Consider the following 14,746-nt stretch of genomic DNA (forward strand, 5'->3'; position numbering starts at 1 on the left):
ATGATCAACAGTTGAAAAAAATTATAATAAAGATATGCTTGGCTGGTTTCACATGTCTTGGAGGAAGCTTCTTCATTCTTGCTGGCAAATAGCTGTTGTATAATAGGGGAGAGATGGCTGGCATGTGGGAATTGGCAGGTGACTAAATTGGAATAGGAAAATGGAGAAAGAAACAAATAACAAGGTCTATAGTTTATGCTTACTTCATACTTACATCATCACACTGATATAGAGACAATTATTGAGTGAATTTTTGAAGACTGGCCAAAGAGATAGAACTGTCTTATTCTATAAACTCAATTGATTTAATTAAGGCTCTATGTGGCTGTTTCTCATTAAGACATTCATTAATCTCATCAATCATCAATTCACCATAACTCAGCAGAGAAAGGCATTTAAGCTCATTAAAGCCACATCACAAAAATATGTATTTTAATATGTGTTCTTTTTCTGAATGTATTCTCTAAAATGGAAGAAGAAGAAAAAGATCAAAATGCCAAGATCAACAGCTGGCCGAGAGATACAAGTTTTAGTTTTATTAAAACAAACTGATATAAACAAGCCCAGAGGGTTAGGCAATAATCAGCAACCAGAAACAAGCAATAAGTCAGATGATCTGCAAACAAACATGGAGTGCAAGTGAAATCTGTGATCAGGAAATGTTGCTTGTGAGTCTTGTGACTTCATCAGCTGACATGGAGGCTGACTGGGAATCGTGGGTAGAATAGTTTGCTTGTCTATGTGTTGCATGGGTACAGACACTGATATGACACTAAAATGCAAACTGTTCCACTCTCTAATGGGCCAGAATGTTTACAGATCATAAGAGTACAAATATGGTTGACCAAACCCAATCTGAGCATACATAAAACATCTACAATGCTGTTAAGAATGCTGAAGCCGATTGGCCATATCGATTTCATGGCCATATACTGCTCATGCAACCTTAATGATGATTGGCTAGCTCATAGAACCTTACAATACCAAGTTTATCAAATGGTTGGTTCACTCATTTTTGACCAATATACAAGACATAACCTTATAGTACTGAGGTCAAACAGTGCACAAATCTGTAGTGCTCACACCATTAATTTCATTTTGTTAATCAGATCTTTGTAAGAGCAGATTTGGGACATTTCAAGGTGGCAATGATGTCAATGTCTATCATCACCTACATCAACCCCTATCCACACTTTTACTGCCAGCCCAAACTTTAATTCAATAAAAGAATATGATGTAAGTTTTCTATGGATGTTTGAAGATCTTGACATTTTGGGGATGGATGTGATCATGTCTTTATCGTATCTTTCTACTTTAGATAGAAAGACATTCTAAGGTATCTTTCTACCTTAGAAAGACATTCTACTTTAACACTGGCTGCAAAACACAAATCAAAGAGCAAATATCGCCTCAATCTCAATGCCAAAGTGTCATATAGACTTGCCATTTGCCTCAGTCTGGCTCTGTCCTTATTCTCTTATAGCCTTGTAATCTTCTTGTGTTTGTGATTGTCTCAAATTGCTGACTTCTGAAATTGATGACTACTTGAGACCATTTTTGAGTATGATAACTGTCTAGTGTGTTCACTCTGAGAAATATGAACAAAGCCAATAATAATGGTGGGACAGAGTTCAGCTGTGGTGCTGCTTGTTTCTCTGTCTAAGCAGTCACTTATAATGAACAATAAATAATACATGCAGAACTGTAGTTAAGTTAGAGTGCTAACACAGGCAGAACGGAATGCAATCTGTCGCAATAAATTTAACAAATCTCTCATTTAATAATAAAACCACTAAATTAGTACATAATATATACTTTTAGGCATAATGTCATACTGCAGCAGTAGACACAGTTTGTGTACTCCAGATCCTCGTTTTCATTTTTCTACTTTCCCTAGTCTGGTTTAGTCATCTTGTTTTCTGAGCTTTGATCCTGTTAATGGATCTGCCTGTGTTAACAACGTCTGCCCGTATTCTGACCCCCGCAATGCACTGTGATCATGGCACTTGAAATAATAAAAGCATTTACAGCCACTTGCCTCTGGCTTCCCTTTGATACTTTGATATGCACCACTTATTAGTAGGTTCTCGTCATTATGTGTTCTAAAATGAAATCCAAAATAGGGAAATATGATGGATTACAGCAAGGACCATTTCCCATCAGCAAAGTTAGTGACAGCCTATGGTTCAGCATCTGCGCCAATGTCTTATGGTTCAACATCCAATCAGATGTTTGTGTTTATTAGAATAAAGTATGAATAGTCTAAAGAGCATATGCCACTTTAGTCTTGTATATCTAGACAGATGTCTAAAGAGCATATGCCACTTTAGACTTGTATATCTAGACAGATGTCATGTCATTGCTGGGGGGGGGGGGGGGGGTTGTTAGAGAAGGTTCAGGATCTTCTACATACCTCCATTGCAAATCAAGTTTATTGTCAAAATGTACAGACTTTCAGCTGTATGCAGTGAACAAATCAAGCAAAAGCAATTGAAATAGTTCAACACAATGAATGCTTCAAGGGGTTTCCCAAAATTCAACTGAAAATGCATCTCTCCAGTCTCAAAAGTATTCAACACCCTGAATAGAATCCCTCATAACAGCACAAATATGCAAAACAGGTGTTGCCTCAAGCACACCTGATGCAGTTAATCAAGGGCTTCATTAGTTGCACCAGGTGTGCTTGAGCTGGAACACATGAAATACCTGAACTGGCTAGGGGCAGAAAGTAGATGAAATATCTGGACAGGGAAGAAAAAGGAAGCTGTTAATGGCTGCAAGCAGATTTCTGAGAAGGCAGGATGTGAAAACCCCTCGAGTGACTGTAAAAGACCTGCATTGAGACTTGGTGGCAACAGGCACCAAGCTGTTACAAACAGCTGAAAGTCTGAAAATTTTGACATTAAACTTGATTTGCAATGGGGATTGAATAATTTTGATTGCAACTGTATGTGCATGCTGTGGCAACTTGCCTGCGGTCATTAGTATTCCTCAGGACCTTCAGAACAGGAAGCATACTTGCAGTCCCTGCTGAATTAATTAAAGTTTGCATTGCTTGGTGTAGCAGTGAATATGTCGGCGCTGTTCACAGTAAGAAACAAAAGGCTGCTCATAATGTTTGTATAGTTCTGACTTGCATACTTCTGAGATCTCATCATCCTTATATTTTACTAGATAACTGACCTCATGCACAGCTAGGAGCCACAATAATGTAATTGTACATGAATTGAGGAGGAAAATATATTGTTTTGTTGATGGTTTATTTTTCCTTGCACACTGTTCAAACTCTGATTCATTTAAGGAGCATGATGACACTGATATATTGTTCCAGAAAGCCTATAGTGCAGTACTTCTTAAAGTGGGCACTAGAAATCCCATGGGGCCCTTGGAGTATAACCACAGAATCTGCAGATTTACAATTGTGTGTGTGTGTGTGTGTGTGTGTGTGTGTGTGTGTGTGTGTGTGTGTGTGTGTGTGTGTGTGTGTGTGTGTGCCTGCAGCTTACACAAACTCATTAGCATTGCGTTCTAAACCCTATAAACATGTAAGCACACACACATACATTATTGTCCTCCACTAATATTGGTAAAAATTGGCACCATAAACACACACTCATTCACACCTATGGGCAAATTGTGGTAGCAAGTCCACTTACTGCCATGTTTGTGAGAAATGGGAGGAAACCGGAGAAAGCTGGGAAAACCCACGTGGACAAAGGGAGCACATGCGAAACTCCACACAGAAAACCTGATCTCGAACAAGAGACCTGAACCTGTGACACAGCAACGTTAAACACTGTGCCACCATGCCAGCCTGCTCTGAAATGGCACATGAGAACTCAAATAAACACATGACATCATGGGAACAATACATGATCACAATATGTACCCATGAACGTGGAAATAAAAACACATGCATGACATGTGAAAAAAATCTGAAATATGAAGTGTCTAAAAATCACATCTGTAAATGCACATGATTGTTCAAGCTATGGAGTTCCAATGTTAAGCCAGTAGGAGGTTAGAGAGGAGCTTATAGTTCTGTAATGCCACATTATAAGGCGTAGTCTCAGTTTCAGCTCAATCATGGCAATGCTGGAACGGAATTTTTCGACTTTTGGACGTGTGAAACGTGTAGAACATTTAGGGTTGCGTTTTGACTCTGGAGTGCGCTCTTTAATAAGGTTGAATATTCCAGTATTTTGAGAAGCTCGTGAAGTCGACTGGAAGTGGCGGTGAAATTGCATGCGCTTTATCCGCGCGCAGAGAAAGTAAGCAGATGCTGCCTCGGTGCGTCTCGCGCTTTTCCAGCACCGCGTCGAATGAGTGAGAGAGAGAGAGAGCGAGAGAGAGAGAGAGAGCCACCTCTGTCTATCTGAGCATCCTGCGGAAGTCGTAGAAAGAGCTCATGCGCCGCGTTGCTTCTCTCCTCTGAAGCAGATGCACGCGCTCGGACACCTGGACCTTTAAACGCACAGAATGTCAACAAAGACGCCGAATGCAGGAGTGAAACATTCATTTCTCTCGACGCCTCGACATCGCGAGTTTATCCTTTTTTTCTTTCTTTCCTTTATCCTCAGCGCAACCTGGACACTATTTAATTGAGCTCCTTATCAGTTTGACCATTTGGTCTATTTCGTTATTTTATTATTATTATTATTATTATTATTATTATTATTATTATTATTAGTATTAGTATTGTCTACTTTCTGAAGGCGGAACGACCACTTTAATGAAGTGTTAAGGGCGCGGGGATGCTTGTGTAGTTTATTAATTTTCACGGGTAAGTAAAGAAAAATACTACTTTAATCAAACACTATTCAAACAGACACTATTGAATGCTATTTTATCCTAGTGATTTGGAATAAATTAGCCTGTATTGACCCGAGGACAGTGTGTTGTTGTTGTTGTTTTAACCCGTCCACGCTATAATTTTAACATATTAAAGTCTTCTTTTTCCCCCATGATTACCTCTATTTACTTTAACACTTTTGTTTTTCAGAGTGAAAGCGAGATGTTTGACAGGCACATGTGAATCCTAATGAAACAACTTTCTGTTGTTGGGTTTATTAATAGTCTGCTTGTATTTGTTTTCTTTGCCCAGTGCTCGTAATCAACAGGTCTGGGTGCTGTCTAGCCTAGGCAGTGTGCTCCACACAGCACTGAACCCGGGCTCATTGAGCACATGATAGCCAAATGTTACTCTAAGGATTCATTTCAAGTATAACGCTGACACATTTCATATCGTTTTAATCAGCAGTAAAACGCCCATCACGGCGCAACGCCTTTCAAACCCTTGCCATTTTATTTGCACTGACTGACTTGAGGAAATAAGGGAGCTGCCGCCTACTAGGTTTACCGCATCCTACTTAGTTTAGTCCATTTCTCTTTAACTAGATTTTGCATATTGTGGAAAGTGTTAAGCTGTTAACAGAGTGTACCTAATAGATGGTCTGTTAGGAAAGTTTCATCCTGCTTAGACATTTACATTTGGTCAGATACTGGAAGAATATTATTGTATTAATGTAATATTAATTGCCTGTAGTTTTGATCCTCCAAATAGCTACACGTGTTTGTCAGTGTTCAATTGTTTTTCTTTAAACAGTCTATGTTGCCACTTCTCTTTCTGTCTGTGCCTTTCTTGTGCTGTTTCTTTGAGTTTTTTATCCTTTCACACCCTTTTTCCATTGACTTTCCTCATCCCTGACTTTGTCTTTTTCCCCCTTTCTCGCTCTCTCGCACTCATTGTCCGCTGCTCTGCCTTTCCTTCCTGTGCTTTTTTTTTCATATCATGAAAAAATATCACCTCTCTCACTCTCCTCAACTCTCACCATACTCCTTCTCTATCCCTCATCCGCATCTTCTGTTCTGTCTGTTTCCCTCTCTCGTCCTGCCTCGTCTCTCTCATCCTACTCTCACTTCTGTGCATTCTCCCCCTAGTTCTGTGCTGTATTTCTACTCTGCCTACTCTTTTTCTCAAGTCAAATCTGTTCAGATCCACTTACTCGCACTGAGACTTTATGCTTTCACTCCGTCGGTAGATGGTGTCTGATCTGAAGTCAAGCTGGTTGTGAAGGTGTTTGAGCTATTCCCCACGCCCCCAGACGGAGTAACCATGGCTGCGGGTGTAGCAGCCTGGCTCCCTTTTGCCCGGGCAGCGGCCATTGGCTGGATGCCCGTGGCCAATTTGCCCATGCCAGTGGCTCCACCTGACATGAACAAACGGCAGGACGAGCTCATCATCCTAAACGTCAGTGGCCGGCGTTTCCAAACGTGGCGCAACACCCTGGACCGTTATCCTGATACCCTGCTCGGCAGCTCCGAGAAAGAGTTCTTTTTCAACGAAGAGACTCGTGAGTACTTCTTTGACCGTGACCCAGATGTGTTCCGCAGCATCCTGAACTTTTATCGTACTGGCAAGTTGCATTACCCACGCTACGAGTGCATATCAGCTTATGATGAAGAGCTGGCTTTCTTTGGGATCATCCCCGAGATCATCAGTGACTGCTGTTACGAAGAGTACAAGGACCGCAAACGCGAGAACGCTGAGCGCCTAATGGATGACCTTGAGGACAACAAGGACAGCAAATTGCCAAACATGACTTTCCGTGAGACCATGTGGCGTGCCTTTGAGAACCCGCATACCAGCACCATGGCCCTGGTTTTCTACTATGTCACTGGCTTCTTTATCGCTGTGTCTGTCATTACCAATGTGGTGGAGACTGTACCGTGTGGCTCCATACCCAACCAGCGGGACATACCTTGTGGAGAGCGCTATACAGTAGCCTTTTTCTGCATGGACACAGCATGTGTCATGATCTTCACCGTGGAATATTTGATGCGGTTGTTTGCTGCACCAAGTCGCTACCGTTTCATGCGCTCTGTGATGAGCATCATCGATGTTGTGGCTATCCTGCCCTACTACATTGGCCTGGTTATGACCAACAATGAGGATGTGAGTGGCGCCTTTGTCACACTGCGAGTCTTCCGTGTCTTCCGCATCTTCAAGTTCTCACGCCACTCCCAGGGCCTGCGCATCCTGGGCTACACACTGAAGAGTTGTGCATCTGAGCTTGGCTTCCTCCTCTTCTCCCTTACCATGGCCATCATCATCTTCGCCACCGTCATGTTCTATGCTGAGAAAGGCTCTGCCTCTAGCAAGTTCACCAGCATACCGGCCTCCTTCTGGTACACCATTGTCACCATGACCACTCTGGGGTGAGTTGTTCTCTTTCTAATAGTTGGGGTTTGGGATATCACCGTTCTGTTTACAAGAGCCTTGTTGCCCTAGACCAGAGGAACCAAAAACCAAACATTTAACATTAGGTCTAAGAAAACTGGCCCTGGATGTCAGGTCTGTGAAGCAATGAAGGTCTATAAAGGTTGTTTATATCGAATGGGTTTGTATGATAATGATAACGAGTCTTTATTGATCACATATACACAGTGAAATTCTTTTCCTCACATACCCCAGCATGTTACGAAGCTGGGGTCAGACATGATACAGTGCCCCTGGAGCAGAAAGGGCTAAGTGCCTTGCTCAAGGGCAGCCTGGCAGTGCTGGAGTTTGAACACCTGACCAGCCGATCAGTAACCCAGAGCCTTCATCACCAAGCCACCACTGCCCCTGTATAGGGAAGGGTATTTAAGAATCGGTTTTGATGGACGACCTTCATATTCAGCTGTCTTTCAGGCTGTTTATGTCATTGGTCCTCTTGTACACACATGATACAAACACTCCATATATAAACATTGACGTCATCCTTCACTAACTAACACCTGTATTCAACTGTAATGTTCTTACGTAACTCCAAAATGTAGCAGTGTTGCACAGATGTTGAGTTTGTAGTTAACTTGTTGCCTTTGGGCTGACTTTATTTACTGTCAGTTATCTTCCAATTAATATTATTAGTGGAGTAAAACAAGCCGAAGGCCATGTTTATGCATCTCTTACAGTAAAACAAGCAGTAGGCACAACTCAATAATTCTTTATGGCACAGTATGTACTGCTTTATGGTCTGTGCCTCTTAAGTGGTTCAGCACAGAAAAGATAGAAGGGGAGAGAGAGAGAGAGTGAGAGAGAAGGGGGAGGGATTTCCAGATCCACTCAGTAGGATGATAGGTTTTATGAGAGAGTGCTGGATTAATTAAGATTATTGGTTTATGAGTGAATAATTGAGGTGTTAGGTTTTATGACTGAGGATATGAGTCATGACAGATTATTGCTACCTCTAAACTGTTGAAGCTGTAAAACACGTAACTGGGTCATCAGCTGTGTGTATGTGAGTTTGTGTGTGGGCGTGTGTTTGTGGGTGTTATATATGCAAAGGTGCAGTTTGCCATGTCACAGGCAACAGATGAAATGTGCTTAAAGCAAAAGTCCACCCTGAAACACGTAAAAAAAAAAAAATGTTTATCTAGAAATTCCTGAGATGTACGTAGAGATTCTGGTGCTAATTTGTTGGTTGATGCTGTATTTTTGTTATTCACGTGACGTGTTAGCGGTTGCATGTCACTCTGATGTCACAAGGTTAGGGACATTACTGGCATAGTTACAATGGTGTTTAATAGGAAGGAAAAATGTAACTGATCTCAAACATAAAGGATAAATGTCAGAGTTTGCTGTTATCTCCTAAAAACAGAAGAGCAAACGCTTTGTTTCTCGTTCACCATTTTCCTGCGATGCTCACCATCCTGTTAATGAGAAATCCGATGTAGAAGTAGTGGAGGCAGCAAAATTTCTAGAGTGCACTGCAGCTATACAGTGTGCTACAGCAGTATGGGCCACTATGACATATTTCTATTTTGAAATAGCGCAGGTCTCGCATCTCTGGGAACATTGTTTTCATTCTGTGTTACAGTAGCTGCGTTTATATGGACAACAATAATCCACTCTTAATCCGATTAAGACCATACTCTAATTAAGAATCTACAATGTAAACAGCAATTTTTACTTACCTTAATCTAATTAAGGTCATAATCGAAGTAAGCAATAATCTAATTAAGACAGGTGGAGCACTCCTGTTTTAGTCACATTATGGACGTGTAGTAGTGATATGTAAACACCTTAATCACATTGTGAACGTTGTGTGGGAGTTTTCACAGCATTTTGCGACAGGACACGATCACACACGGCAGTTTTACGTTTTACGGCGAACAAGAGAGTTCGGCTGTGTCCCAAATCACATATCTTCCTACTATAGGCCTGTAGTGGGGAAAAATACATGTATCTCGGGTACTATATAGACGGTAACTACGCGATTTGGGACACATCCACCGCTTCAAGCAGTTGTCTATTAGCACGTACAGCATGACAAATAATTAACTGCACTTAAAGCGTTCGTAAAAAAAAAAAAATAAAAACACCCAAAACTGTATACGGTACTATAACGAAGACGTTGATACGTGAAATTCTGGAGGGACGTCGGACGGCGTGTCGTGGTGACGTAATGATGCAGGCTGTTAATCTAATTATGTTCTAAAACATGTAAAACGGGAACATGACAGGAGTATTCTAAAAGCGACTCATGTAAACACCTTAATCAAATTATTATCTTACTCAGATTAAGGTCAATAATTAGATTAATGCTGTCCATGTAAACGTAGTCAGTGCCCTTCATTAGCAACAGCACAATCTTCTTTGCAGTGAACTGTGTAAGCTAACTATTAAAAGATATTTTCTTACTTTCATAGTTAATGGTCTGCACTTATACAGCGCTTTTATCCAAAGTGCTTTACACTGTATCTCACTCACCCATTCACACACAGTCACACCAATAGTAGCAGAGCTGCCATGCAAGGTGCTAGCTTGCCATCAGGAACAACTTGGGGCTCAGTGTCTTGTCCAAGAACTCTTCAGTATGTGGAGTCATATGGGCCGGGAATCGAACCACCAACCCTACGATTAGTGGACAACCCGCTCTACCACCTGAGCCACAGTCACCCAGCCACCCATAGTTGCGTAAGTAGAACGAAACATACAGTCTGAAGCCTTTCTCCGGCTTACTAAAAGGAGCTTCGGACTCCAAATTCAGGAGGTGAGAGAGCTGGACAGACTAAAGGACTAAAGCACTGCTGCACTGGCCTCTTTAGGTGGAGATGAAACAAGGGCTAAGGCTGCATTCACGCCATGTTAGAATGACCATAATTACTAAATGACAACCTGGACGCTTTACTCGGAGCTGTTCACATCCTCGGACTCGGACATTAGATATTAGGTGGTTATCCAACTCTGTGCTAGGTACATTAAACTGTATTGTTTCTCTTTTGTTTATTTTCAGATTAATCTAGCATTACTAAGACATTAATAATAGTAAATTATACGAATTAGTACACAGAAGTATTATAACTACTTAACTATATTTTACTGCTGAAGCCGCTGCTAATTTGAGTGTTTCCGCATGACGTTGCAGCGGTCAGGTGGTAGAAGTGGGAGCCCTTGAAAGAGCGCAGGTTAAATCCCACTATCACTGCTATTATCAGGCATTGTGGGTAATGCAGAAAGTCAACAGAATTTCATTACAAGGTAAATATTGGATGCCTTTGAAGATCACATGTTAATCATAAAGATTAACATGCAAGACCTTCAGGGTGGATTTTTCCTTTAATAGTGTTATTGTCAGGTTTTGAAATAGCAGAAAAACATTTTTGCTGACTCTCGTATATAAACTATTATCATGAGTTTCTCTCTCTTTCTCTCACCCATCTTCTCTCTCTCTCTCTCTCTCTCTCTCTCTCTCTCTTTGTATGCGTGTGTGTGTGTGTGTGTTGTTTTTTTTTGGGGAAGACGGCACTCTCCTCATCAATAAAGCATACTTTAGAGCTGTGTTGTTGTGACTAACAACATGCTCCAGAGCGTCTGCTGACAAATGTAAGCCACTAGGACATTTCCAAGCTGTTTGAGAGACTATATTAGAGCAGGGGAAAATAAATATCTGAAAATGTGTCTGTTCGGACAAAAACAGATTGTATTCACCGATTTAGAAGGTCACACATTGCTAAATGGTGAAACACTAGAGCAAATCTGCTTAGGACTTCCTGAATTTCAGCCATTAAGGCAAACATGAAGATGCGCTCAACATGAATCTTGCAGCAACTTTTCTGTGTATCTGTAGCCCTCACCATCAGTGTCCTCTCTCAGAAAGCCTGAAGAACAGAAATCATGGCCAAGATATTAAACAGACCACAGTGCTGCCTACAGACTGACCTGATGCTTGATATCAGCTACCTTGATGACTCTCTTATGAGCTCGTATATTTAAGGCGTGTGTGTGCATTATAGTGGGTAAAAACGGAACAAGCCGCTTTACAACGTAGCAGTGTCGCCTTGCTTTTTCTTCTTGCAAATGAAATCAATTCCTTCCATTATCTGTACAAGCAATTTACATTCAGGGCATACACTGCATTTTTCCACAGCTGATCAATGCTCATCAAGTACGAGTAGTTAATGAACGTCAAGAGAGTGAGACTCAGTGATTTTTTTTAAATTGTAAATGCACCGCACAGCTCAGTCGTGTAGTAGCAGAAGTTCGCTTCTCACCGTTCACAGATGCTGCTTTGAAAAGTAGACCAAGAAGCATCTTTAGTGATATTGCTATTGCATGTGTGTAGTTACAGAAAGGAATCTGAATCACTGATCAGTGTCTCAGTTTAGGAGATCACTTTTTAATGTCTTTTTTTTTTAGAGTGGTTTTGTTTACATGTAAGAATTTTTGTCATTCAGAGTTTATTTCTATTTACTCTACATTCAGTGAACCGAATCTAAGTTTGCATGCACGTTGCATGTAATCTGAACAGAATGTATGCATTTTGGATGATCAAAGTTGCCATAACAACAGGGGTGGACACGTCAGTAACCCGGGCACCAGAGTATTTATTTATTTATTTTTAATTTTTATTCATTGCCTGGTGGACAAGAAGGTTCAGCAAAAGAAGTACATATCAGCTTAAAAAGAAAAAGAACACTAGAACTCGTTACTAGCGATGCCTCCGCTGCCAACATGTCTAGTCCTTTCAGGCAGTTGACCTTGCTGTGACGTTGACCCTTTATGAATCAATTCCAAAATCTAATCAGTTCATGTGCTGGTACTACTGATAATTCCATATAAAATCCTACAAATCTGCTCTAAAGAGATCTCAGATGGATGGAGAGACAATCTAAAACACAATGCCTCCACCACATGTAGCACAGGCATAACAATCCTACTCTTTATAGACTTTAGAAAAAATGACATTTCATACATATCCATCATTAAACGATAGCGTGACTCATTCTGGTTCCAACTCGTTCTACGCTACATACCCAGCCACAGTCTGGTTGACCGTACAACTATCCTTTCTAGGTGGATTATTTAGTGTGTCTGGATGGCACACAGTCTTTTCAGTGTAAGGAATAGTGTAAGGCATAGCATGTGGTAACACTGATAAAACTGTGCAAAATAAAAGTCCAAGAAAATGAAGATGCTTGCCAGACTCGAACAATATCTTTCACATGTGACACAAGGACGAAACTTTAAAAGAGGATAATAATCATATACATACACTCACCGTCCACTTTATTAGGAACACCTGTACATCTGCACATTCATGCAGTTGTCTAATCAGCCAATCATGTGGCAGCAGCACAATGCATAAAATCATGCAGAAACAGGACAAGAGTTTCATTTTGGCATGGATGTTGGTACCGGATGTGCTGGTTTGAGTATTTCAGAAACTGCTGATCTCCTGCGATTTTTACACACAACAGTCTCTAGAGTTTATACAGAATGGTGCAAAAAACAAAAACACATTGAGTGAGCGACAGTTCTGTGAGTGGAAACACCTTGGTGATAAGAGAAGTCAGAGGAAAAGGGCCAGAGTGGTTCAAGCTTCCAGGAAGGATATAGTAATTCGTATAATCAATCGTTACAACCATGGTGATAAAGAAAAGCATGTATGCATACAAAACAACATCAACCCTTGTGGTGAATGGGCTACAGCAGAAGAAGACCACATTGGGGTCCACTCCTGTCAGCCAGGAACAGGGATCTGAGGCTATCATGAGCACAGACTCACCCAAACTGGACAGTTGAAGATTTGAAAAAATATCACCTGCTTGTTATAGGTTTTATGTAAACATGGCAAGTGTTAATGAAAATACAAGCACTTTTCTTTAATCCTCCTTCTGAATAAGATACTAAATGAAATTTTTTTCAACTTATAATGACTTCTCCGGTTTCGAAAGTATACAACCCCCTGAATAGAATCCCTCACAACAGCACAAATATGAAAACAGGTGTTGTCTGAAGCACAACTGATGCAGTTAAACAGGATCTTCATTAGTCGCACCAGGTGTGCTTGAGCTGGAACATATGAAATATATGAACTGGCTAGGGGTGGAAAATATATGAAATACCTGGAGGGGGCAGAAAAATGAAGCTATCAACGACTGCAACCAGATTTCTGAGAAGACAGGTTGTGAAAAACGCTCAAGTGACTGCAAAAGACCTGCTGCGAGACTTGGTGGCAACAGGCACTGAGGTTTCAGTGAGCACAGTATGGCACGTACTAAACAGAGAAGATTTCCGTGCCAGAACTCCAAGACGTACACCACTACTGAAGAAAAGTCAGCTCAAAACCATATAAATATGCCACAGAAGTTTAGGGATTCTGTTCTGTGGAGCGATGAAACAAAACTGGAACTTTTCGGCACGATGGATCAGCGGTATGTCTGGAGGAAGAAGAATGAAGAAAGAACACTATGTCCTCAGTCAAGCATGGTGGTGGCTCGGTGATGCTCTGCGGCTGCTTTGCATCCTCTGGCACTGGAAACCTGCAGCGTGTGGAAGGCACGATGGATTCATTGAAGTATCAGGAAATCCTAGGAAAAACATCATGCCAACTGTGAGGAAGCCGAAGCTTGGGCGTCATTGGACCTTCCAACAGGACAATGATCCCAAGCATACCTCAAATTCCACCAAGTCTTCGTTGCAGAAGAAGTCCTGGAAGAGTACAGGGCCATCACAGTCACCTGACTTGAACCCCATAGAAAATCTCTGGTGGGATTTGAAGAAGGCGGTTGCAGCACGCAAATCCAAGAATATTACTGAACTGGAGGCCATTGCTCATGAGGAATGGGCTGCGATTCCTCAGGAGCACTGCCAGAAGCTGGTGTCTGCTTATGCATCTCATTTGCAGCAGGTCATAACAGCAAATGGTGCTCTACTAAGTACTAAAGATGCTTGCCATGAAGAGGTTGAATAGTTTTGAGATTGGAGAAATCATTATAAGCTGCATTTTCAGTTGCATTTGGGGAAACCACTTGAAGCATTTGTTGTGTTGTACTATTTCAATTGTGTGTGTGTGTTGTCATTCTTTATTTTTCCACAGTGTGAAGTGTATATCACTTTCCCCTTCTTAGGATTCTGTGCTTTCTCTCATCTTCTTTCTTTGTTTTAAACACAGAGCGAGCCCTCATGTCAGGACAAAACACAGAGCCATGTCTTCTAACAAGTGAGCACTAAATTAAACATGCGCTGGTGTAAACGATACAAAAGAGAGAAAAACAGAGAGATATACCTAATATAGCAGTTAGGACGTGCATGTCACATGACGTACAGAGTAGTTGAGATATTCTTGTTTACTCTGTTGTATTTCAGTTAATTATTCATTGTAAAATAATCTATACAGGCAGCTGGAGAGAGCGCAAGAGATTAATCCTTCAATCATGGTCCCATATATCTGTAAGAATGAACATATGAGACCTGTGC

General features: G+C 41.2%; 1 protein-coding gene across 2 annotated transcripts in view; it reads left to right on the top strand.

Annotated features, from left to right (window-relative positions):
* Positions 1-4,101: 4,101 nt before the first annotated feature.
* kcnd3 (potassium voltage-gated channel, Shal-related subfamily, member 3) overlaps positions 4,102-14,746 on the top strand; it is a 166,882-nt gene continuing 156,237 nt past the window's right edge. For both annotated transcript variants that reach the window (XM_017469010.3, XM_017469011.3), the window contains exons 1-2: positions 4,102-4,783; positions 6,042-7,218. In XM_017469010.3, coding sequence (XP_017324499.1) covers positions 6,116-7,218 — 1,103 coding nt within the window. In that variant the 5' untranslated portion in view covers positions 4,102-4,783; positions 6,042-6,115. The remainder of the gene's footprint in view (positions 4,784-6,041; positions 7,219-14,746) is intronic.

Source organism: Ictalurus punctatus, chromosome 5, assembly GCF_001660625.3.
Source record: "Ictalurus punctatus breed USDA103 chromosome 5, Coco_2.0, whole genome shotgun sequence".
Classification (NCBI taxonomy): Eukaryota; Metazoa; Chordata; class Actinopteri; order Siluriformes; family Ictaluridae; genus Ictalurus; species Ictalurus punctatus.